The following is a 26,457-nucleotide window of genomic DNA, read 5'->3' on the forward strand; positions in this document are numbered from 1 at the left end:
CACACACAATACTGAGCCTCATCAGGAGCATGCCCAGGCGTTGTAGGGAGGTCATACAGGCACGTGGAGGCCACACACAATACTGAGCCTCATCAGGAGCATGCCCAGGCATTGTAGGGAGGTCATACAGGCACGTGGAGGCCACACACAATACTCAGCCTCATCAGGAGCATGCCCAGGCATTGTAGGGAGGTCATACAGGCACATGGAGGCCACACACAATACTGAGCCTCATTTTGACTTGTTTTAAGGACATTACATCAAAGTTGGATCAGCCTGTAGTGTGTTTTTGTAGTGTAATTTTGGGGGTGACTCCAAATCCAGGCCTCCATTGGTTAATAAATGTGATTTCCATTGATGATTTTTGTGTGATTTTGTTGTCAGCACATTCAACTGTACAGAACAAAGTATTCAATGAGAAGATTTCATTCATTCAGATCTAGGATGTGTTATTTGAGTGCTCCCTTTAGTTTTTTGAGCAGTGTATATACCTGACAGGAGCCCATACATTCTAGGCTCAACCGTGCATCCACTGAGGCCCCTGATCATGTGACCCCTGACTCCTCCCCTCCTGTGACCTCATCACAGGTCCTGTGCGCACACAGCAGCCATATATGTGGTGGCGGCTCTGCAGGTGGAGGTATGTGGAGACCCCATTACTGGGCACAGGGGGCATTAACCCCTTCAGCACAGAGGCTCTTTGGGGGTCTCTGTGTGGTGTGAACAGTGAGGTAACAGCTGTGGACAGAATGCGGCTTCGCTGGTTCCCGTCCACATTAGATCCCTTCAGACGACTGCAGGATGAAGGACAGAAGCCCAGAGACGTCCTCACACAATGGCCGCTGCTTCTCTCCTAGTTCCCGCACAGTGATGTAGATACTGGTGATAATCGCCCCCATATTCTCTGTATTCCTCCGGTGCGATGGATTTACCCTCAGGTTCAGCAATGCTCCTCCGCCATCTCTCCTCCACCTCAGCTATTTACCCTTACAATGCCACAAAACTGAACGTTCTTACAGTCACCATTGTGCTCTCTTAGGAAATGTGTGGAATCGTTGGAGGGGTTAATGGCCGCGGGATTAGTGGGGTCTCCTATGTGCTCATTAATTCTCTGCCTTATTTACGGGAGCAGCAGCCGACGTATCTGACAGTACATCCCAGACACTGAATACCATATACTACAAATTCACTGCTGCAGGCGATCCATTGTTTAACCCCTTCGCGACCTTGGGATTTACCATTTTTGCATTTTCGTTTTTCACTCCCCTTGTTCCCAGAGCCATAGCGTTTTTATTTTTTGGGCAATATGGCCGTGTGAGGGCTTATTTTTTGTGGGACGAGTTGTACTTTTAAACAACATTACTAGTTTTACCATATCGTGTACGGGAAAACAATTCCAAGTGCGGTGACATTGTAAAAAAAAAAAAATGCAATTCCACAGTTGTTGTTTGTTTTTTTTTCTTTCCAATTTCACAGTTGTTTTTTTTACCACGTTCACTGAATGCTAAAACTGACCTGTCATTATTATTCTCCAGATCATTACGAGTTCGTAGACACCAAACATATATAGGTTCTTTTTTTATTTAAGTGGTGAAAAAAGAATCCAAAGTTTGCTAAAAAAAAAATGGTGCCATTTTCCGAGACCCGTAGCATCTCGATTTTTTTGGGGGATCTGGGGCTGGGTGAGGACTTATTTTTTGCGCGCCAGGCTGACGTTTTTGATACCATTTTGGGGTAGATACGATGTCTTGATCGCCCGTTATTGCATTTTATTGCCATGTTGCGGCAACCAAAAAAACGTAATTGTGGCGTTTGGAATTTTTTTCTCGTTGCGCCGTTTACCGATCAGATTAATTCTTTTTTTTATATTGATAGATCGGGCGATTCTGAACGCGGCGATACCAAATATGTGTATGTGGGGTAAAAGGGGGGTGATTTAAACTATTATATTTTTTTTAAATATTTTTAAAAACATTTTTTTTAAACTTTTTGCATGCTTCTATAGTCTCCATAGGATACTAGAAGCAGCAACTGTCTGATCGCCTCTGCTACATAGAGGTGATCAACAAGTCACCTCTATGTAGCATAAATGCACCTGTACTATGAGCGCTGACCACTAGGTGGCGCTCATAGTAATCTTTGCATGACAACCACTGGAGTCTGCTGCAGACCCAGGGTTGTCATGCCCACCCATCGGTGACCCGCGATCACGTGAGGGGGTCACCGATGGGCGGGGCTAATGCCGCGCTTCCGGCGCGAGAATGTTAAATGCCGCTGTCGGAGATTGACAGCGGCATTTAACATGTTAACAGCTGCGGGTGGATCGCGATTCCACCTGCGGCTGTTGCGGGCACATGTCAGCTGTAAGAATCAGCTGACATGTCCCCGGTTCAGTGCGGGCTCAGCGCCGGAGCCCCCGCTGAACAGGGGGTGACAGCCTGGTGAGTACTAATACGCCCTGGGCCATTAAGGGATTAATGAAATGTTTTTATTTAATGTGATTAAACCTATTTCTTGTGTTCGGCATATTTACATGGTGGACATTCATCAATGCCGCATTGGTGAAAACCCAGAGGTGTAAGGCAGGTTCTCGTTATCGGCTTCTCTTGGGATTAAACCAGGAGACAGGAGATGTGAAAGGGTCGGGGCCGAGAACAAACAACCATCTCGTAAAATCTAATTTAATTGGCTATCAATATATAACATGGGAAGGTATTTGTTAATAATTCCTTTAATCTGGCTATTTTCTTTGCTGTAAATTGTTACAAATATAGCTTTATCTAAGGTTACTTACTTCTCTGAATGTTTGATTAGTAAATCATAAAAAATTACGTTATCTGCTACTTTAGTGGCTCTATTCATTGCCCATCTATTATAACTGCCTTTTTGGAGTCTGTTGTAAATGATGTTTTTCCTTATTATATTGGAAACTCTTAAAAACGCTTGGTAGAAGGTCTGCCATGTTCCCCAATGATAATCCTCATGTGCTGTGCACATGGTGCGAAAATTTCCGCTGCGGATTATCATTGCGGAAAAATCCACAGCACTACCAATTATTTTGCGGAATTGCTGCGTTTTAGCATTGGACCGCGTGACATCCGCATGACTACACATGCACATGCGGATATCATGTGGTTCAATGCACGGATGGTACCCGGGTCTGGAGAAGAGGAGACTCTCATCCAGACCCGGGTACCATAGTACCTGTAGATAAAAAAGAATTTAAAAAAAACAAAAAAAAAACCTTATAGTCACTTTCGGCGCCCCCGGTCTCCTCTGAGTGGCGCTGCTGTCTCCTTGGCTTTCGGCGGTGGTCTGCAAGGACCTTCCGTGACGTCAGCGGTCAGTTGATGGTCACGTGACATTCACATGACTAAATAACGTTTAGTTATTTACTTTTTAGAGCACCTGGAGCCACCGAAGATACCGGACGCATCGGAGAAGGAGACCGGGGGCCATTGGAAGGTGAGTATAATGTTTTTTTTAATTTTTTTTTTTTTTTTTTACTATTTATGCTGCATTTGCAGCATGATAACTTGGTCACACTATATAAATCCATGCCGGTTGCATGGATTTATATTGTGTGACCAAGTTGTCAAGTACTTTTCCAAGTGATGCTAAAAGCGCTTGATAACCCGCATGCGAAATCGCGCTAAGCTTCTACCTGGAAAAAAAAACGCACGTACAATCCGCATGCGTTTTCTCTGCCAGGGAGATGCAGAAACGCTCAGGAAAAATCAGCAGCATTTCTGCATCGTGGGCACATAGACTTAGAATGGTGTTTACATCCACAACAAGCCATTGACCTTATAATTTTGCTAGCTTTAAGTATATATTTGTTAGTTCTGATTTTAATGCATATATTTAATAAAGGTTTAAAATTTTACTTCAGAGAGGTTTCTCACAGTAATGCCCCCTACGCACACATTATGGTACTACCCCACAGCTGATTAATAAATACTATAATGCCCATAAATTGAGAAGGCTCAGTGTGACTCAGCACCAGGCACCTTGTCCCATGATGGTGATACCATTGAATAGAATAGTGAATCAGGGAGATTTAAGCTCTCCGATCCACCATTCACCCTTCACCTGTGAGTCTAAGACTCCGTGCACTGCAGGCACAATGGCGTCACTACATCCCACCTGTAGTACGGAGCCTCAGTACTCACACTGCACAGACCGGAGCAGCGCACCTCAGATATGGGTTGGATGAGGTGTGTGTGTGTGTGTGTGTGTGTGTGTTTTTATTGTTAACTATCAGGAATTGTTGGGGCATCATATCATATTAAGTGAAGGGCTGTGGGGGCCATCATACTGTGTGGGATCCCTCATTCTGAGCTATATGAGTACACAGAAATACAGTGTCCATTTTAGGACACGATCAGGTATCAAAATCAAACATCAGAATTATGTCAGTTTGAGGCTAAATACCCTGTCTGAGAACTGATTCTGACTAGTGACTTTTACAACTGTAATAATAATAAAAAAAAAAAAAAGTAACTGTTCACTGATGGGACTTGAACCCAAAATTCTGTGTCCTAAAGCCAGTGCACTAACACTGTAGTTTCAGAGGTAATGCCATGCCTGGAAGCAAGGAGGGGTCCCCTAATCAGGTATACCAGCATACAACGCTTTCCTGGCTCCAGACCAGCAAGGAGCTTCTCCCTTTTTACTCAGGGACGAGGGCTGCAGCATAGCTATACACAGCAGGGCCAAAGAGGTAGCGCAAAGGGAAGGCCTACAACTCCACCTGGCTAGGTGGATCCCCCCAACTTGCTTCCAGGCCGCCCGGACCTCTACTACCAGCTAGTACCCGTGCCCCGGTCTGCCTAACCACCGCAAGTAAAGATAAGAGGAAACCGCCACTAAGTTGTGGACTGATTATTAACTGCGCCATCCTCTGCACTACACCATAACCGCAACGTCTACACTGCCCTGGAGCTAAGCTCTGCCTGTGGAGAGCTAAACCAACTCTGCTGCATTAACAACAGCTCCAGAGGACCTGCTCCGCAGCGGCGGCTCCACATAGCCGCATACCACAGGTGGCGTCACAAACTGTATATAAGAACTTTTATTCCCTGAAAATATCCCCTTTTTACTGACCGCCCTGGGTCATGGACTGGGTCTCCGCCACTGTGACATCTCCCCTAGCAACGACCGGCCCGGCACCGAGTACCCCACGTCCCAGGGGGCGCGTCGGATGCCTTACCATTGCGCTATCCAGTCAAGTGATGAAAATACTCAGGGTGACTAAAAGTCATTGTGTGACTTTCTTCAAACATCAGAATCACACATCAAAATCACACATCATTTGAATTTGGCTTGCTTGCAGTCTGTGCATAAGTCCCAATGAGTTTTAGACAAGTTGCACTGAAAATCATATAACCAAATAGAACTCCTAGGTTTTTAAAACTGAGTTAATAGCTTAGTGGTTAGTGCACTGGCTTTGGGATGTATAATTTTGGGTTCAACTCCCATCAGTGAACAGTTACTTTTTTTTATTATTACGGTTGTAAAAGTCACTTGTCAGAATCGCTTATCAAAATCACTTATCAAGATCAGTTCTCAGACAGGGTATTTAGCCTCAAACTGACATCATTCTGATGTTTGATTTTGATATCTGATCATGTCCTAAAATGGACACTGTACAGGAGAACAATTTCCTGGTGATGAGTCAGATAGGGATAAGTAAGTGAGAAATACAGACCTTTGTTCTATCTGGTTGCAGACTTGAATTGATAGGGTGTTGTGTGACAGGAGGGAGACATCAGATTGAACGTTCTGAAGGAAAGATATAATGGCAGTGTGAATCCAGATTCCAGGCAGGGAGCATAGCGGAGTCATAGAGCAGGGAGAAGTCCTTAGCTCAGACCAGGAGGTCTACTTAAACAGTATAGAACTTCGCCCTGGAGGGAGGGGGCAGAAGGCCAGGAGGCCTAATTAAAGAGGTAAAACTTTAAGGTGAGCAGCAGGATGAGGTTCTTAGCACAGGCCAGAAGACCTACTTACAGTAAATGGTGCAAAACTTTGCCCTGAGGGGGCAGAAGGCCTAAATAAGGCTATGTGCACACGATGCAGAAATGAAGTAGAAAATTTCTGCATCTCCCTGGCAGAAAAAACGCATGCGGATTGTACATGTGTTTTCCTGCGGAATACATGCGGATTGACAATCGCTTTCCAGGCGATTTTAGCATCACCTGGAAAGTGCTTGACAACTAGATCACACTATATATAAATCCATGCAAACGGCATATATAGTGTGACCGTAAAAGAATGTTTAAAAATAAAAAAATAAAGCTATACTTACCCTCCGATGGCCCGGCGTGTGCTGCCGCGTTCGTTCCTGGCTTGTTCCTGGCTGCTGGGATATCGCGAGACGCTGCGCTGAAGGACCTGGGTCACATGACTGTGACGTCACCGAAGGTCTTTCAGTCTTGCACGCGAGCAGAGGGAAGGAGACCGGGGGCCATCGGAAGGTGAATATATCTTATTTTATTCTTGTTTTTACAGTTTCTATGGTACCTGGGTGTGGAGGAGAGTCTCATCTTCTCCACACCCGGGTACCATCCGCACATTAGAACGCGCCAATAACGCAAGTACAAATGCAGTCTTGCGGAATTGGCGCGTTCTAATGCAAGTCAATGGCGGCGAAAACGCCGCGTTTCCGCAAAATTAATGGACATGCTGCGGATTTTTGAGCGCAGCGTAAACGCGGAAAAATCCACAGCATGGGCACAGCACATGCGGATTATCATTGGGGAACATTGCTGCCCTTCTACCATGCGTTTTTAATGCATTTCCGCAGCTGCAAAAACGCTGCGGAAACGCATTAAAAACGCATCGTGTGCACACAGCCTTAACGGGATTAAGTTAAGCATAGATTCCTTATCTTAAAGGAAGAGGATTTAAGCAAACTATTGTCTATAGTAGAGAGGAAGTTACAGCGTCACCAAACTGGGACACGAGTCCTTCTACAGAGAGTTGAAAATGCAGTGTCACAGCAAGGAGTGTGTGGCCCTCATTGAATGTATTTTGAGCGTACTATACTAATGAGGAGTCGTACGAGATGCACCTCAGCCAGTAAGGTCCTCACAAATGAACTGGAAGCTGAAAGTAGCTCTAGGGGCCGTAGTGACACATCTCGACCCGTATGGTCCCCACAGGGGATAATGGACCTTCCCATAATGGTTTGCTGGACTGTTGTAGCTTGTAATAAAACTTATGTACTGCCACATGTACCCAGAAAGCTCGTAACTCTGCATGAATGCAGAAGAATTCATAAAGTGTTGTGTCTGATGTCTGATGTGTATATACTTCTCATTAAGTTCTTGTTAAGTAAAGAAAAGTTTATTTTTGGATTTTGGTCTCATTCATTCATCTCCATACCATGTGGTCTGTTCCTGCCGAGTAGAATAGCAGCATGCGGTCTGCAGAGTCGGGAGATATGACTCCTTCCAAACATGCCTAGATATTTTTTTCCTTTTGAGGTTGAGAGGCCCAATTACAGCTATTGATGTGGGCCCTGTGATTTCAATCTATGCCACTGTGAAACTTATTGATCTCATAGTACAATGTCCCCCACACAGTATAATGTTCCCACAGTACTGGCATCTGTCACACAGTGTTGTGCCTACTATCTGATGTATATACTTCTCATCAAGATCTTGTTAAGTAAAGAAAAGTTTACTTTTGGACTTTCGTCTCCCTCATTAATCTCCATACCATCTGGTCCGGGTCTGCCAAGTACAATGGCAGCATGTGATCTGCTGAGTCAGGAGATATGACTCTGCCAAATACATTTATATATATTTTCTGTTTGAGGTTGGGGATCAATTACAGCTATTGCTGTGGCACCTGTGATTTCTATCTACACCATTGTGTATAGGATAATAGAGTATAATAAAGTTGTTATGGATGTGACTTAACTAACATTGTGCTTTGAATGTGTTTTCCCTATAGTGACGAATTCTTGCTTGTAAAACTGTGATATTTTTATTTCATATTAAAACTTTTTTAAAAGTTTAAGCAACTCTCATCAATGCGATCATACACCATACAAGCCTCTGATTGCTCAGGTGATGCACTGTACTACTGTAGTGCCGTGTATTATCCCTGCCTGTCTGTGTAATACTAACGGCCCCATACACATGAGATAAGGGATGGCTAAACGGTTATTTGGCAGACGACATATCTCTCCAGACACCCCCATACGCACACATATTCCAGCTTTCCTGTGGGCAGCATGAGAGAGTCGCCTCCAGACTCCTCTAGCGGAGGGTTATCTACAGCAGTGGTCCCCAACCTTTTTTGCACCAGGGACCGGCTTGAAGCAAGATCATTTTTCCATGGCCCAGCAAAGAGGGGGTGGGGTGGGCGGGGCTTTGGTCATATGGGGGCGGGGTAATGGAGGGATTTGGAGTTTAGTGCATACTTATCATATAGTGTAGACCAGGTCCCCGCCAGGAGCTATGCCAGGAGCCCCACATAATGTGCTGTGCCAGGAGCCGCATCACTGAGGCCCCATCACGCCCTGCAGCAGGACAGGGCAGCTGTCCTGACAGCTGCTGTTCAGCTGCATTTACTTCATCCCAGGGGCGGACACAGACTGTAGTGGGCCCCTGTGCAAGAAATTTTTGGGGGCCCCCCCCTGCCCTTCATAAGGCAACAAAGTTATGTAAACATAACCCCCCCCATGTGCATCTCTCACCCCCCCATGTGCAGCTCACCCCCCGTGCATCTCTCATCCCCCTCCGTGCATCTCTCATCCCCCTCCGTGCATCTCTCATCCCCCTCCGTGCATCTCTCATCCACCCCCCGTGCATCTCTCATCCACCCCCCGTGCATCTCTCATCCACCCCCCGTGCATCTCTCATCCACCCCCCGTGCATCTCTCATCCACCCCCCGTGCATCTCTCATCATGAAGTAGTTATTTCTCATGTCACGTGTAATGAATATCTCCTGCAGTATTACTAATGCTGATCCCAGTGTCAGTAAATGAGATGAGAATTAGTGTTATGGAAGATGAGTCTATGAGAAACGTATTCAGCTGCCGACTCCGAGGAAGAAACTGCTTGTTGTCTGTGGCCTAAAATATATAGGTTTTATTAGTAGATGTAAAGAAGAAAACTAGATACTGTAAAGTAATAAATCTCATATCTCCAGTAATTGTATTATTACACTGAATTCTTTATGATGTTACATTTTTATCTTTTTCTCATTCAGGTCTCTACAATATCAGATCATCTCAGTGAATATCTTCTACAAAAGGGAATTTTACTGATTTACCCAACAAATATGGATATGGACAGAGACAAGATGGCGGAGAAGATATTGCACCTCACCCTAGAGATCCTCTTCCGGCTTACTGGAGAGGTGAGAGATTCTGATGACGTCACATTACATCATTCTTATCTATGGGAATAACAGATGGACAGAACTGGAGAGGTGAGGACTCTGGAAATGTCTGTAGTGAGATTTATTAATGTGTCTCTCCATAACTAGGATTACATAGTAGTGAGGAAGACCTCTAGTGAGCGCTGTCAGGACCCTGTGTCTGAGGGATGGGGAAGACCCCTGAGCCCAATCACAGGGCCTCCATTTCACCCCCTGATACATGAGGACATCAATGACCAGAAGATCCTAGAACTCACCTACAAGATGATTGAGCTGCTGACTGGAGAGGTGACACTGCTGGGAATGCTGGGACATTATACAGTAACGCTATGGAGGGATCGGGGGATGATGGTATCATTGTATGTGTCAGGTTCCTATAAGGTGTCAGGATGTCACCGTCTATTTCTCCATGGAGGAGTGGGAGTATTTAGAAGGACACAAAGATCTGTACAAGGACATCATGATGGAGGTTCCCCAGCTCCTCACATCACCAGGTAATAGGATTAAATACACACGGCCTATAATTATCTGTATGTAAAGAATGAATTCAGTCCCTGTATGTGTTTCCTCCAGATCTATCCAGTAAGAGGACAACACCAGAAAGATGTCCCCGTCCTCTTCTTCCACAGGACTGTAAACAAGAAGATCCCAATGTTCCTCAGGATCATCAGGTAGATGGAGAGAAGGTGTCATGAGATCTCCCCTATGATGTGTAGACGGCTGTGAAGGTCTTGTGCTCAGTCTTGTTTTATCCACCATTATTATATGTTTTATACTTGTGTAATGAGAACGGTGGAGATGGCAGGATTAGAGCTGATCATAGATGTGACTTCTCCATCTGTCTATGATTTTTATAATATTTGTTTCAGGGTGAAGATCTGACCCATATTAATACTACAGAGACATATGTGAGGGGTGATGAGCGGTGTAAGGAGGAGATTCCTACATATGACTACCCAGGTGAGTAGTAACCACTAAATGCCGAAAAGTCACAGATTCTTCTCAGTCACTAGATGTGGTTATCTTCTCTTCGGTGTAGTCCGTTCATATCACAATCAATCAGTCACCCTTTTCCTGCTAAACCAAAACTGTCCCCATTACTTTGAGCGTTGACAGTCCTGTTGGAGTGAGACATGTTCCGACCAGAGCTTACAGTCCGGAGAACGCACCCTACCCCCTGGGATTAGTAGACGCTGACCCTTACCTTCACAGATCCCTAACCCGCAAAGCAAAATGACAGCGTACGTAAAATTTGCTGACAACATAGAAAATCATGTGAACAAAAATATAATCCGTATGGTGGGCCTTGCTTTTATGACGAGACCACAGTCCAAGTCCTTTTTATTTATATGCTCAAATATAAACCATAGTCACAAAAACACAAGAAATATAATAGAATTATATATTTTCTCCTTTCTTTTTCTATTTAAACACTTCCCTGCCACTCCCCCATTCAGAGAAGAGAAAAGAAGAGAAAACCCTTCAATCAATAATTCTTGCCCATATTTCTTAAATTATTTTGCTCCTACTTATTCCAGCTATTCATTTATTGCCTAAGCTGTTGTTAGAAAATTATATTTTTCTAAGTTATCCAGTTCTTAAAAATAAAACCCCTTGCAGATAATAACTGTGAAGTAATTAGATCCTTAGTAGGAAAATCCATCCTGACTCCTATAAAAAAAAAAAATGAAATGACAAAACAATATTCAGCCTCTCAGCAACAAATGTGTTAACTGGTTCCCAAAATTCCCTAATTTCCCGGCAGTCCCAATACACATAAGATAGATCTGCCGCCTCTGAGTTATGATGTTTTTAATTGTAAGTTTTTGTATATAAATATTACAATACACAAAAGTATCCCCACAAGTCCCCAATCCCTCCCGCCCCAACAAAATACAACAAGATATATTAAAGTGCAACATAACCAGTAAAGTAGATTCACGGTTCAGTAAAGGATAGGGAGGCCGGAATGACCTCTAGTTGTGCTCAAAAGTTTACATACCCCGGCAGAATTTTTCCTTTCTTGGCCTTGTTTCAGAGAATATGAATGATAACAAGAAACCTTTTTCTCCACTCATGGTTATTGGTTGGGTGAAGCCATTTATTGTCAAACTACTGTGTTTTCTCTTTTTAAATCTTAATGACAACAAAAAACATCCAAATCACCCTGATCAAAAGTTCACATACCCTGGTGATTTTGGACTGATAACATGCACAGAATTTGACACAAATGGGTTTGAATGGCTACTAAAGGTAACATCCTCACCTGTGACCTGTTTGCTTGTAATCAGTGTGTGTGTGTGACGCACCCCTGGGCCTGTGTCGCACAGCGTTGCGCATGCAGGAGCTTACCCGGAGCCGGATCTGTTGAGGGTTGTAGTCTCGTGGCGGTGACCCGGTCCGTGCCCAGGGAGTCAGACTAAGTGGCGTTGTATTAGCGGTAGATGTTGGACGACTACGCCACCCGTTGAATGCAGCGAAGGAGCTGCCGCTGCAGGGCAGACCGCTGAGGCCGGTGGTAGGATTGTGCAGCGTGATAGTATCACCCCCAACGGGAGGGGTATGGCCTCAGGGCAGCCGACGTGGATGATGGGGGTAGCAGGAATCACTCAGAGACGATGCGGTGTAGTTCAGGGTCTTTACTGGTGATAAAGATAGACCCTCCCGGAGTACTGGCTAGCGATCGGGGCCTGGTCAGTCCTTGAGTAGATGGGATCTCCCCTGGCCAGGCGGAGTTGTAGGCCTCCCAAACTGACTGTACTCTTCTGGCTACCTTGCTAGAGGCGGGTATAAGTAGCCCACGTCCCTGAGTGTACCGTGTGGTGCTCACCCGTATGGCCGGTGACTCGGGGCCTTCTAGTGGCGTCCGCTCCACGACGGCGGTGCTGGTCCCACGCGTGTGACCGTGCCTTCGGGTTTCTTGGCCAGAGGACCTGAAATCCCCTGCCGGTCGGTTTCTGCTGCTGGGTAGGAGTTAGTCCCCACAGCCTCGGACTCCGGGTCCGGTGATAGCTTCTCAGTCAGGGCGAGCTCTGCAGCTGCCATCCCCTGACTCCTTATAGCACTGCTCCCACAGAGCTCCTGATGTTCTTTTCCTATATCTGCTTCTCTTCTCTGTCTCTACTTCTTCTCTACTCACTAACCCTGCCTCAGCCCTAGGTTTATATAGGGGAAGTTCTTCCCCTCCCAGGACTGGGCAGGAGGTGTGGCATGCATAGGATCCCTGACCAAGAGACCTCCCACCTGCTCTCAGACATAACATTGCTGTTACTGTGGAAACCAGACCCCTGGGGTGCCACATGTGTATAAAAGCTGAGTGAGTTTCTGGGATCCAGACAGACTCTTGCATCTTTCATCCAGCCAGTGACGTTTCTGGATTGTGAGTCATGAGGAAAGCAAAAGAATTGTCAGTGGATCTACGGGAAAAGGTAGTTGAACTGTATAACAGATGAAAGGGATACAAAAAGATATCCAAGGAATTGATAATGCCAGTCAGCAGCGTTCAAACTATGATTAACAAATGGAAAAATCAGGGGCTCTGTAAAAACCAAACCACGGTCAGGTAGACCAACAATAATTTTGGCCACAACTGCCAGGAAAATTGTTTGGGATGCAAAGAAAAACCCACAAATAACATCAGCTGAAATTCAGGACTCTCTGAAAACTAGCGGTGTGGCTGTTTCAAGATGTACAATAAGGAGGCACTTGAAGAAAAATGGGCTGCATGGTCGAGTCGCCAGATGAAAGCCATTACTGTGCAAATGCCACAAAGTATCTCACCTACAATACGCCAAACATCACAGAGACAAGCCTCAAAACTTCTGGAACAAGGTAATTTGGAGTGATGAGACCAAAATTGAACTTTTTGGCCACAAGCATAAATGTTACATTTGGAGAGAGGTCAACAAGGCCTATGATGAAAGGAACACCATTCCTACAGTAAAGCTCGGAGGTGGATCGCTGATGTTTAGGGGATGTGTGAGCTACAAAGGCACAGGAAACTTGGTAAAAGTTGAAGGAAAGATGAATGCAGCACGTTATCAGCAAATACTGGAGGCAAATTTGCACTCATCAGCCCGGAAGCTGCGCATGGGAAGTACTTGGACGTTCCAACATGACAATGATCCAAAACACAAAGCCAAGTTGACCTGTCATTGGCTACAGCAGAACAAAGCGAAGGTTCTGGAGTGGCCATCTCAGTCTCCTGACCTCAATATCATTGAGCCATTCTGGGGAGATCTGAAGCGCGCAGTTCATGCTAGACAGCCCAGGAATTTACAGGAACTGGAGGCTTTTTGCCAAGAAGAATGGGCAGCTTTACCATCTGAGAAAATAAAGAACCTCATCCACAACTACCACAAAAGACTTCAAGCTGTCATTGATGCTAGAGGGGGGCAATACACCGTATTATGAACTGGGGTATGTAAATTTTTGATGAGGGCCATTTGGATGTTTTTGGTTGTCATTATGATTTAAAAAGAGAAAACACAGTAGTTTGATAATAAATGGCTTCACCCAACCAATAACCATGAGGGGAGAAAAAGGTTTTTGTTATCATTCATATTCTCTGAAACAAGGCGAAAAAAGCAAAAATTCAGCCGGGGTATGTAAACTTTTGAGCCCAACTGTACCATTTGTCAGAATGTATAATGTATTTCGTCATTTGCTAATATAGTACAAATAACATCGATATCACATGTATACCTTCAGGAATTCTATAGTATAGGATTTAGAAGCTTAAAAGAGACCTAGACATTATCTTTGCAGTTCTCGCGAAGCACAACCGGATCTATCAATCCAAAAGGCCCATCGATTTTCAAATTTAGTGATAGCATTTCTCTTGAGATATTTCTTTCCAAGTTTAGGAGAAAGTTAATCTTGTTTATGGATTCTGGGATTGTGGGGGTCTGGTCGGTTATCCAATGTTGAGCTATTAATTTCTTGGCCATATATAACATTTGAGAAACAGCAGATTTACCATGTTCATCAATAACTAAATCTTTAATAAACCCAATATGCATACCAAAGGAGTGACGTCTATTTGTACTAAGTAAATTCTGTTTATAGCGTCTTGTACGCCCTTCCAAAAGGATTCCAAGTTAAAACAAGACCAAAGCATATGTAATAAGTCTGCTGAGTTTGTCTTACATCTAGCACAGTGAATGTGGTCTCAGCCCACGATCAAATAGCAATTTATGTGTTCTATAAACTTGATGCATCACCTATAGCTGGGAGAGTCTGTGAAGTTCCCTTAATCCCTTTACCCCCGAGGGTGGTTTGCAATTTAATGACCGGGCCAATTTTCACAATTCTGACCACTGTCACTTTATGAGGTTATAACTCTGAAAAGCTTTGAAGGATCCCACTGATTCTGAGACTGTTTTTTTGTGACATCTTGTACTTCATAATAGTGGTAAAATGTATTTGATATGACATGCGTTACTTGGTGAAAAAAAATCGGAAATGTGAAGAAAATGTTGAAAATCATGATCCACCCGCATCTGTTTACATGTTAAATGCTGCTGTCAATCTCTGACAGCAGAACTTAACAGCGCCGCGCCGGAAGCGCGTCACTTACCCCGCCCATCGGTGACCCCGTCACGTGATCGCGGGTCACCGATGGGTGGGCATGACAACCCTAGGTCTACTGCAGAGCCCAGTGGTTGTCATGTAAAGACTGCTATGAGCGCCACCTAGCCGTCGATCCTCATTACTGCTACATAGAGGTGATCTGTTCATCACCTCTATGTAGCAGAGGCGATCAGGCAGTTGCTGCTTCTAGTTTCCTCTGGAGACTATAGAAGCATGCAAAAAGTTTAAAAAATGTTTTTAAAAATATTAAATTTTTTTTTTAAAAATAAAGTTTAAATCACCCCCCTTTTGCCCCATTCAAAATAAAATAAAAAAATAAACCCCACATACACATATTTGGTATCACCGCGTTCAGAATCGCCCGATCTATCAATATAAAAGAATTAATCCGATAGGTAAACGGTGTAACGAGAAAAAAATTCCAAACGGCAGAATTACGGTTTTTTTGGTCTCGGCAACATTGCAATAAAATGCAATAACGGGCGATCAAAACAACGGATCTACCCCAAAATGGTATCAATAAAAACGTCAGCCCGGCGCGCAAAAAATAAGCCCTCACCCAGCCCCAGATCCCGAAAAATATAGACTCTACGAGTCTCAGAAAATGGCACCATTTTTTTTTTAAGCAAATTAGCAAATTTTGGATTTTTTTTCCACCACTTAAATACAAAAGAATCTATACATTTTGGTGTCTACGAACTCGTAATGTCCTGGAGAATAATAATGGAAGGTCAGTTTTAGCATCCAGTGAACGTGGAAAGAAAAAAAAAAAAAAAACAACAACTGTGGTACTGCACTTTTTTTGCAATTTCACCGCACTTGGAATTTTTTTCCCGTTTTCCCGTACACGATATGGTAAAAGTAGTAATGGCGTTTAAAAGTACAACTCGTCCCGCAAAAAATAAGCCCTGACATGGCCATATTGACCAAAAAATAAAAACGCTATGGCTCTGGGAACAAGGGGAGTGAAAAACGAAAATGCAAAAAAACGGTAAATCCCAAGGTCATGAAGGGGTTAATAACCCTTCAGGTGCGTCAAAGGAATTTTTGGAATGTGGAAGAAAACAATGAACATTTTAACTTTTTTTCACAAAAATTTTAATTTAGACCCTAATTTTTTTATTTTCGCAAGGGTAACAGGAAAAAATGGAACAAAAACTTTGTTGTGCAATTTCCCCCTAGCATGCAGATACCCCATATGTGGGGGAAAACCACTGTTTGGGTGCACTGCAGGGTTCGGAAGGGAAGGAGCGCCATTTGACTTTTTGAATGTAAAATTTGCTTCAATAATTAGCGGACGTCATGTTGCGTTAGGGGAGCCCCTGATGTGCCTAAGCAGTGGAAACCCCCCACAAGTGACCCCATTTTGGAAACTAGACCCCTCAGGGAACTTATCTAGATGTGTGGTGAGCACCCTGAACCCCCAGGTGCTTCACAGAATTTTATAACATTGAGCCATAACAATAAAGTTTTCACATTTTTTCCACGAAAATGTTTTTCGGACTCAAATTCTGCATTTTCATAAGCATAACAGGAGAAATTGTACCAAACCATTTGTTGTGCAATTTCTCCTGAGTACGCCGATACCCCATATGTGGGGAAGAACTACTGTTTGGGCGCACGGCAGGGCTCGGAAGGGAAGGAGCGCCATTTGACTTTTTAAATGTAAAATTTGCTTGAATAATTAGAGGACGCCATGTCACATTTGGGAAGACCCTGATGTGCCTTAAAAGTGGAAACCCCCCACATGTGACCACATTTTGGAAACTAGACCCCTCAAGGAACTCCTCTAGATGTGTGGTGAGCACCTTGAACCCCCAGGTATTTCACAAAAGTTTATAATGTAGACCCGTGAAAAAAAAAACCTAACTTTTTCCACAAAAAATGATATTTTAGCCCCAATTTTTTTATTTTCACAAGGGTAAGAAGAGACTCCAAAAATTGTTGCGCAATTTGAACTGAGTACGCCGATACCCTATATGGCTATGTGCCCACGATGCAGAATTGAAGCAGAACATTTCCGCAGCATTTCTGCATGTCCTTGGCCATAAAAATGCTTGCAGATTTTACACGCGTTTTTTAAGCTTTTTTGCAGCGTTTTTAACAGGCGGATTTGACTTGCATTTTTCAAATGCATTGAGTAGTCAAATCCGCATGCAAAATACACAAATAATGGACATGCTGCGGATTTTTCCACACAGAAAATCCGCTGCGGAAAATTCCGCAGCACGTGCACAGAACATGCAGATTTTCATTGGGGACCATGGGGCACGTATTACCAAGTGTTTTAAAAGCGTTTCCGCTGCGGAATTGCACGTGTATGGTAGGCAATTCCCAAGTGTTTTTTTTTTTAGCTGTATAACAAATGCGAAACATATGGGGCGGAGACTCAAGCATGTCACTTGAGCACCCGCGATACTAGGTGCATACCCGAGCACCTGATGTAGTCAAGTAGCGAGCACTTGCGCTCAACACTAGTCGCCATATCGTCATTTTTTTTCTTTACTGCTAACCCTAACACAACCCTAACCCCAACCCTAATCGTAGGTTTAATCCTAACCTCAACACAACCCTAATCCTAATCGTAACCTTAACCCTAATCCCAACACAATCCTAACCCTATCCCAAGGAATCCATTCACTATAATGAGGCAGCAAAGTTACTCTGGAGTTCGTCTTGCCTTTGTTTAGTGGTGTCCTTTCAGAGGTTTACAAAACTGTGGCCGAGGGCACTTTTATGCACGCCTAATAAAAAGACAGACACTGGGATCACAGGCCAGACGGCGTCCACCGTGCCTCCATCTACCTCATTACAGGGAATCTTCTGCCGCGGGTTCCGTCTGAATCATTTATTTCAGAGATTCACATGGAAACCCCGGTGTAAGTGCTCAGCACAGAGCGCAGGATAAATGTGAGCCGAGCCTTACTGCGATTTTTGGGAGGCAGAAGGAACAAATCATCAGCAGGTGAAGAATTGGTTTTATTTATTTTTTACGCCGTTCCTCGTGCAGTATAAGTGATTAGACAACTTTATTCTTTGGGTCACTGCGATTACAGCGATACCAGATTTATATCTGATTTTTATGATTGAAAGCTATCATACACTATAAGACTTTGCAAAAAAAAAAAAAAAGACTAGTTTTTCCATTGCCATATTTTGAGAGCTATAATTTTTCCATATTTCGGCCGACAGTCATGTAAGGCTTGTTTTTTGGGGGACAAGTTGACGTTTTTATTGTTACCATTTTCGGGCATGTGACATTTTTTGATCACTTTCTATTCCGATTTTTGGGAGGCAGAATAAACAAAAACCAACAATTTTATCGAAGAATAATTTTTTTGCATCGCATAACTTTATTTTTCGGCTGAGGAAACTGTCTGGCAGCTTGTTTTTTGCAGGACAAGATGACGTCTTCAGTGGTCCCATGTTTATTTACATTCGTCTTTTGATCGCATTTTATTTCACTTTTTGTTCGGCGGTATGATGATGATAAAGCACTGTTTTTTGCCTTTTTTTTTTTTTTAAACCGTGTTCACTAAAGGGGTTAACTAGTGGGACATTTTTATAGGTCAGGTCGTTCTGGATGCGGCGATGCCAAATATGTGTACTTTTATAGTTTTTTTTTTTTTCAGAATATTTATTGATGGGTATGGGTACATATATATATATATATATATATAGTACAGACCAAAAGTTTGGACACACCTCATTTAAAGATTTTTCTGTATTTTCATGACTATGAAAATTGTACATTCACACTGAAGGCATCAAAACTATGAATTACCACATGTGGAATTATATACTTAACAAAAAAGTGTGAAACAACTGAAAATATGTCTTATATTCTAGGTTCTTCACAGTAGCCACCTTTTGCTTTGATGACTGCTTTGCACACTCTTGGCATTCTCTTGATGAGCTTACATACAGTATAGACCAGTGGAAATCTGTGCTTTGGTCTGATGAGTCCAAATTTGAGATCTTTGGTTCCAACTACCGTGTCTCTGTGCGATGCAGAAAAGGTGAACGGATGGACTCTACATGCCTGGTTCCCACCGTGAAGCATGGAGGAGGAGGTGGGATGGTGTGGGGGGGCTTTGCTGGTGACACTGTTGGGGATTTATTCAAAATTGAAGGCATACTGAACCAGCATGGCTACCACAGCATCTTGCATCATATATATTTTAGCCCCACTTTCACTTTCTGCAGTCTGATCGCAGTTATAAGGGGTCTCTGACCCAAGAGCAGAAACGCTTTTGTCCCTCTGCTAGCTCGCTAAATGCTGCAATTGCATCATTTATGGGGTTAAAATGCCGGGAGCAGAGCGGGCACCGCTCCTGGCACTGAGTGATGGGTGTCAGCTGTCAGAATCAGCTGACACCTGGTGGCTGTCGTACCCGCACAGCCTCTGTGCGGGTGCGATCCGCCAAATGTAATAATTATTACTTATAATGTCAAAAAGGGGTTAATGATTACATAAAGGAGCCAGAGGAAGGCCAAGGAGTAGAACGATAGAGCTTAGGTGGTAAATAAGTTAGGTATCAGATGAGTATAAAGGCATGTTAGGTATAGGGCAGAGACATATCAGCAATATAGGGCCCCACTCAGATAAGTAATGAAGCTTATTAAGTAACAGGGCAGAGACATATAGGGAGTACAGGTGCCCAAACAGATCAGTATAGAAGCATGTTATATGATCTTGCCAGGTGGCTTGTCTGTCTGCACAACGTGTGCTGGATGGCTACCTTTAATGGAGCTGTGAACTGGCGTTCCGGCGCTCCCACTCCTTTGTCTCGTGCATCTGTCTCAGGTTGCGGCTGGAGGATTTAGGTAAGTTTCCGCAATTACTGCTGAACTGGAAGTGCGTGCGTCATACCCGCCCACCGGAAGTTGTGTCACGGGCGGGTGACATGGCACAGGGACTGGGTCTGTTGGGTAGTGCCTGCTCACTGTATGGTTGTGTCACATGTAGCGTAACCATTGCGATGGGCAAAGTCCGCGCTTGTGCTGTAGGTTATATGCGATAGTTTTGTTATATTGTCATCACGGTGTGTGGATGAGCGGCAAAAGTGAGGTTGATCTGGTGCCCTGGATTAAAGCAATAATGGAGAGGGATGTAGGAAATGTATGGAGTCTTGTATGAAACTATACAGTGAGAGGGTATGTCCCTTGTATGTACTTAGATTTGCAAGAATGACACATAGGAGCTGTGTGTAAGAGGAGGAGGGCAAGGGGTGGAGGAGATCTGAGTGGGAGGGCAGGGGAGAGGGGAAGGGGTTTGAGGAACTCCCTTGGAGAGGGGGAGTAGGAGTGGGTTATAGAGCTGATCTAGCGTGTCTGAAAAAAAGATCAGGTTAGCCAATCTATTTCATGGTTGAGAGCCTTGAGGGACAGTGTATGAAGGGCGTGGATCTAGAACCACTCCCACTGTTTATGGATTTTAATAAGGTTATCACCTTGTCTGGGTCTGGATACTTGTTCGATCACCTGGAACCTGAGTTGTTATACTGTATACCTGGCGAAATGATAGGTTAGTAGTAACCAGGTTTTGCCGCAACGGATAGTGGATTTGTGTTTGACAATGCGGTCCCTAATGTGTTGAATAGTTTTCCATACGTATTGTAGACCACATGGGCATTTGACTACATATACCATGAAGTTAGATTCTCTGCAGAATGAATGAGGCCAAGTATGGTGACAGAAGCAGATGCCGCAGGAGCAGATCCCAGAGGTGATGAGACCCACCATTTGCAGAAGCCCTAATATGACAAAATGACAGAAAATCAGAGCAGTAGAAATCCCCAGAAAGTGACTCCGTTTTGGAAATTATAACCCTCAGGAAATGAATCTATAGGAGTAGTGACTATTTTGACTCCACAACCACTTTCTGGAAATTTGCACGCCTGGATGTTGGAGACTGAAAATTGCAAATATATTATTTTATTGCCCAACACATAGTGTTCATATTGTACTCCAGGAGACGCACCCACACTATAAATTAAGTGGGTTCTTCTTACCAGAGTAATGCCAAATATATGGATGCTAAATGTGGTTTGGGCACGCTGCAAGGCTCAGAAGCAAGGGGGAGATTTGAGAGATATTGCTGAATTGGGTTATGGAAGCCATGTTGCTTTTCAGGAGCATTTGAGACCATAATAATGTAGAAACTTCTGTTTTTACACTGGCAGATGATGGACCACGCTCTACTGGTTCATGCTATGAGGTTTTCTATTAGACTGTGAACTGTCAGTGTCTTAGTGAATAATTCAATGTTATTACATAATTTTCCATTTCTACAGACAGTTTAAATGTTCAGAAATATAAAATTCAAGGATATTTTCTTCAAAAATAATAATTGGTTTTATTCTTGGCAGATGACTGTACCAGGAGATCAGAGGGACAGCTGACATCTTCAATTTCTAAATCAGATGATCTTGAGATCCCACAGGATACAATTGAAGTGAATGCCATTACTCCAGATTTACCATCATCCCTTCACAACAAAGATTTGTCATCGGATTCTTTAAAACAGGTCCTGACTTCTGATTCATTACCGACTACTAAGGAAAATCACAGTCACAAAAGAGGCATTAACAGACGAACTGCTCCTAAACGAAAGAAGCCATTTTCACAGTCAGACTATGGAAATAGTTTTCCCCTCAAAAAGTATATTCTTAAACATCAAAAAATGTACACAGGAGACAATCGAATTTCCTGTTCCAATTGTGGGAGATGTTTTAACCAGAAATCGGATCTTGTTAGTCACCAGAGAACTCATACATTGGAGATGCCATTTTCATGTTTAAAATGTGGGAAATGTTTTGTAAAGAAAATATATCTTCTCAGACACAAGAGAACCCACACAGAAGAGAAGCCTTTTTTATGTTCCAAATGTGGGAAATGTTTTAAATGGAAAAGAAATCTTGATACCCACCAGAGAACCCACACAGGGGAGAAGCCATTTTCATGTTCAGAATGTGGAAAATGTTTTGTACAGAAAATATCTCTTCTCAGTCACCAGAGAACCCACAACGAAGAGAAGCCTTTTTCATGTTCAGAATATGGGAAATGTTTTAAATGGAAAGCAAATCTTGATGGCCACCAGAGAACCCACACAGGGGAGAAGCCTTTTTCATGTTCAGAATGTGGGAAATCTTATACATCGATAACAAATCTTTTCGCACATCAGAGAACTCACACAGGGGAGAAGCCATTTCCATGTTCAGAATGTGGGAAATGTTTTGTAAATAAATCAGATCTTATCAGACATCACAAAACTCACACAGGGGAGAAGCCTTTTTTATGTTCAGAATGTGGAAAATGTTTTAAACATGAATCAGATGTTGTTAAACACCAAAGAACCCACACAGGGGAGAGGCCATTTTCATGTTCAGAATGTGGGAAATGTTTTATAGCGACATCAAATCTAATCAGACATCAGAGAACCCACACAGGGGAGAAGCCATTTTCATGTTCAGAATGTGGAAAATGTTTTAACCAGAAATGTTATTTTGTTAAGCACCAGAGAACCCACACAGGGGAGAAGCCTTTTTCATGTTCAGATTGTGGGAAATGTTTTAACCAGAAATCAAATCTTATCAAACATCAAAGAACTCACACAGGGGAGAAGCCATTTTCATGTTCAGAATGTGGGAAATATTTTACACGGAAATCAACTCTTAATAAACATCAGAGAAGTCACACAGGGGAGAAGCCTTTTTCATGTTCAGAATGTGGGAAATGTTTTAACCAGAAATCAAATCTTATCCAACATCAAAGAACTCACACAGGGGAGAAGCCTTTTTCATGTTCAGAATGTGGGAAATGTTTTAACCAGAAATCAAATCTTATCAAACATCAAAGAACTCACACAGGGGCGAAGCCATTTTCATGTTCAGAATGTGGGAAATATTTTACACGGAAATCAACTCTTAATAAACATCAGAGAAGTCACACAGGGGAGAAGCCTTTTTCATGTTCAAAATGTGGGAAATGTTTTAACCAGAAAGCGCATGTTGATAGCCACGAGAGAACCCACACAGGGGAGAATGACTCAACTACACCCAACTGGTCTCTGTATACACTAGAAAGGCCCTAGCTGCACAACTTAAAACACCACCTCGGACCTAACTACCAAATAGACAGTTGAGGAGTTTCTCGTATTTCCTGAGGAACCAGAGGGGAGTCTGCAACACACTGTCAACAAGGGGAAAGAAAAGTGTGACATAAGATATGAAAAACCCTGAATGAGAAACTAAAACACATTCATATAGGGCAAAGAAGGCAAGCTAATGAGAACCAAAAATAAAAGGAGCAAGTATAACTTCCCAGAAACCTAACAGTGGTAGAAGGAAAAGGTACTGGGAGAGAAAGCAAACAGACCAGGAGGATTATTTCACCTTTGTGGTGAAAATTACAAAATTCATCTTCGCCCACAATTATTAGAATTTGATAACATAACATATATCTACAAGAGACTGGTACAGCAATAGGAAGTAACATGGCTCCACAGTACGCAAATCTTTTAATGGCCAAGCTTGAAAGTGACTTCTTGTCTACATGTCCCATCAGGGCTCTTGCCTACTACCATTACTTTGATGATATTTTAATCATCTGGACGGAATCTGAGCAACAGCTTAAGACGTTCCATGAACACTTTAATCAATTTTATCTCACCATTGTTAAATATTAATTATGGATATTCATTTTATTCTTAATTCTGAATTCTGTACCATACATAAGATTGCATCAGCCATCGTGCTGGGGTTTCTAGATGACATGCGCTATTTGTGTATTTTAATTCAGCACCATAATTAAAAGAACAGGTGCTATATGACAGGCCTATAAAAGCCCATGTTAGAGACAGGGGGGGTCTCTTGCCATTCCACAGGACAAGGATATGTGTGTAAACCAGCTGCTGATGTAGGCCCAAGGAAACACGTTCTTTACCCGGACACATGGTGTCATCCTGAGACGTGCTGGACACAGACATATGCAATCTACCATCCAGGATCCCAGGGAAAGATGGGTGAATCTCAATTATTAAGCTAATTATGGACAAATGGACAATCACTCTGTAACTATTTAATTATTTTATGTAATCATTCTTTTTAATGGACAATCCGAGAATAAATCGATACATTTTTTCATAAGAATATCGTGATAGTCATTAATCGATCACATCTGATAAGAAGTCCTCGATAGAAAAAATATACGGAAAGAAGTATTTTTTTACAACCATCAACTTAACACTCAACTACTCCTGTACTGAAATTAACTTTTTGGACACCTTCATTAAGCTACAGAACAATGAAATAGAGACATCCAATTAACCGTCCAACATACCTTAAATGGGTCAGTTCAGTTTCCATCCAAAACACATAAAAAAAACTGTATGGGCTAAAGCCAAGCCATCAGATACAATCGGATATGTTCCAACCCTATGGACAGAGACAAACACCTTGGTGGCCTCAAAAAGACCTTTTTGAACAAGGGCAACTTGGTGCCTCTAGTAGTCACCTACAATCCAAATTTGGCAGCGCTAAAGAGAGCTGCATGGAAATTACAACCTTTATTACAAAAAGATGCCCGGTTACAATCTATATTTCCAGATCTCCCACTTCTGTGTTTTAGGCAGTCCCCAAATCTAAAAAGCATCATTGTCAGAAGCTCCCTGTCCACTCCAATAGCTACATGAACCTTTCCCTGCAACCAGAAAAAATGTAAAACCTGTCCATTTATAATGACACTGACAAGATAAAGATCCCAACTCACATCAGGACCCCAAGATCTCGGGTACTTTCAGCTGCATCACATGTAATGTACTTAATTATATGTATCAAATGTCCAGCTGGGGGTCTGTATGTAGGGGAGACAGGGCAAAAACTTAGAACAAGGATGAATTCTCATCGCCACACAATAAAAGAAAAAAGAATAGATCTACCTGTGGCCAATCATTTTTTTATCCCTGATCATAGCATCATAGACATGAAATTATACCAAAAATAATGAGTACATAATGGCCCAAATAAGAACATCAAGAATGTCCATGCTAGTGCTCAAAATGCAATTATGTTTATTAATCGGTTACATTGTGGACAGCTTATACAAATCTTGGAGACAATAATAGGATAAACAAAGGACTGAGCAGAGAGCCAAGGTAGGGGAAAAGAATAACACGAAGGCAACAGAGGGGAAATAAAGTGCATCTGGTACAGTTAAGGGTCCTTGTGCAAAGTAGCAAAATTGGGTCCCAGTATTATGACAAGGGTAAAAGAATCCGCCCCTATATCCCTCTCTAAAGTGCTAACAGGTCCCCAAATGTAAATTATTGCTCACCAATACTGTATCCAGAAGTCATGCGTCCCTCCATGTCAAAGTGCAGCCCTGACACGTGTTTCGCTAGATGCTGCTTCCCGGGTCATGTGGAGAGGAGTGTGCAAATGGGGAGTTTTATAGGAGCGCCTCTGATGCTTAATTGGCATCACCGGCGCATGTGAGCTGTGTCAGGCCGGTAGAGGAGCAGTGAGGAGGCGTTTCCGAGTGGCCACGGGTCAGGAAGAAAGACTTCCTGTTACGTCAGAGACACGTGACCAATCTGATGGAAGCCCCGCACACATGCTCATTCCCAGCCCCACAGCACCCATGCGCACTGCCAAATCGGCCATCTTTGTTCAGGGCAAGTTAAGGACAAAATCTGCTCTTCCCACCAATAAAAATAGACATGAAATTACTTGTATTGCAAGGTAACTTCAGATCTCAGAGAGACAGGAAAATGTGGAAGTACAAACTTATGACAATCTTTGACACACTCTGAGCTGGAATGAATGTGTCGCATGGATTTATGTCTTTCTACATCAACTAAGGAATGGGCTCCTCAAACCGTTTGGGGGCATCACAATCATGGACCAGACCTCAATCACAGGACAATAAAACTTTCACACTCCTTATCTATGAACTCTTCTAATATTCACCACCACAACTGCTTCTCCCTCTCCCATACTGATAGTTCTGCTTCACATCACTTGTCTTATCTATTGCATTATTCCTGTGCCATGTTGTGTATAAATATGTGACTCTGCAGGTTTTGTGTTATACTATGTCTGATGAAGAGACCTGAGTAGTCTTGAAAGCTTGAGATTTGTTACCATCTTTTCAGTTAGCTATTAAAAGGTATCAATCACTGAAGACTCTCAGATTTTAATATTTTTCTCCAAACAGCAATTTTAAGATCTCTCCACAGGTGTTCAATGGGATTTAGATCTGGACTCATCACTTCACAACGCTCCAGCACTTTGTTTCCACCCATTTCTGGGTGCTTCTTGAAGTATCTTTGAGGTCATTGTCATGGTGAAAGACCCATGACCTAGAATGCAAACCCAGCTTTCTGACACTAGGCACTACATTGCCACATAAAATCCTTTGGTAATCTTCAGATGATTACACTCCTGTCAGTGTATAGTGCTGTCTTC

At 43.0% G+C, this 26,457-nt stretch overlaps 1 protein-coding gene across 1 annotated transcript; it reads left to right on the forward strand.

Annotated features, from left to right (window-relative positions):
• Positions 1-579: 579 nt before the first annotated feature.
• On the forward strand, positions 580-26,053 carry LOC141178747 (uncharacterized). The gene is made up of 8 exons (XM_073660592.1): positions 580-640; positions 3,404-3,465; positions 9,227-9,376; positions 9,506-9,685; positions 9,768-9,891; positions 9,971-10,068; positions 10,267-10,357; positions 21,361-26,053. Exons 3-8 carry the CDS (start codon positions 9,299-9,301, stop codon positions 23,082-23,084), a joined length of 2,295 nt encoding a protein of 764 aa, XP_073516693.1. The 5' UTR covers positions 580-640; positions 3,404-3,465; positions 9,227-9,298; the 3' UTR covers positions 23,085-26,053.
• Positions 26,054-26,457: the final 404 nt, after the last annotated feature.

This window comes from Phyllobates terribilis, unplaced genomic scaffold (assembly GCF_046119375.1).
Source record: "Phyllobates terribilis strain yellow unplaced genomic scaffold, ASM4611937v1 Scaffold_30__1_contigs__length_15301838, whole genome shotgun sequence".
NCBI lineage: Eukaryota > Metazoa > Chordata > Amphibia > Anura > Dendrobatidae > Phyllobates > Phyllobates terribilis.

Coding starts and splice junctions, on each gene's coding strand:
- LOC141178747 (XM_073660592.1), top strand. CDS start 9,299: ATGGATATGGACAGAGACAAGATGGCGGAGAAGATATTGCACCTCACC. Junction 9,377..9,505: donor TCTTCCGGCTTACTGGAGAG/GTGAGAGATTCT, acceptor CTCCATAACTAG/GATTACATAGTAGTGAGGAA. Junction 10,069..10,266: donor ATGTTCCTCAGGATCATCAG/GTAGATGGAGAG, acceptor TATTTGTTTCAG/GGTGAAGATCTGACCCATAT.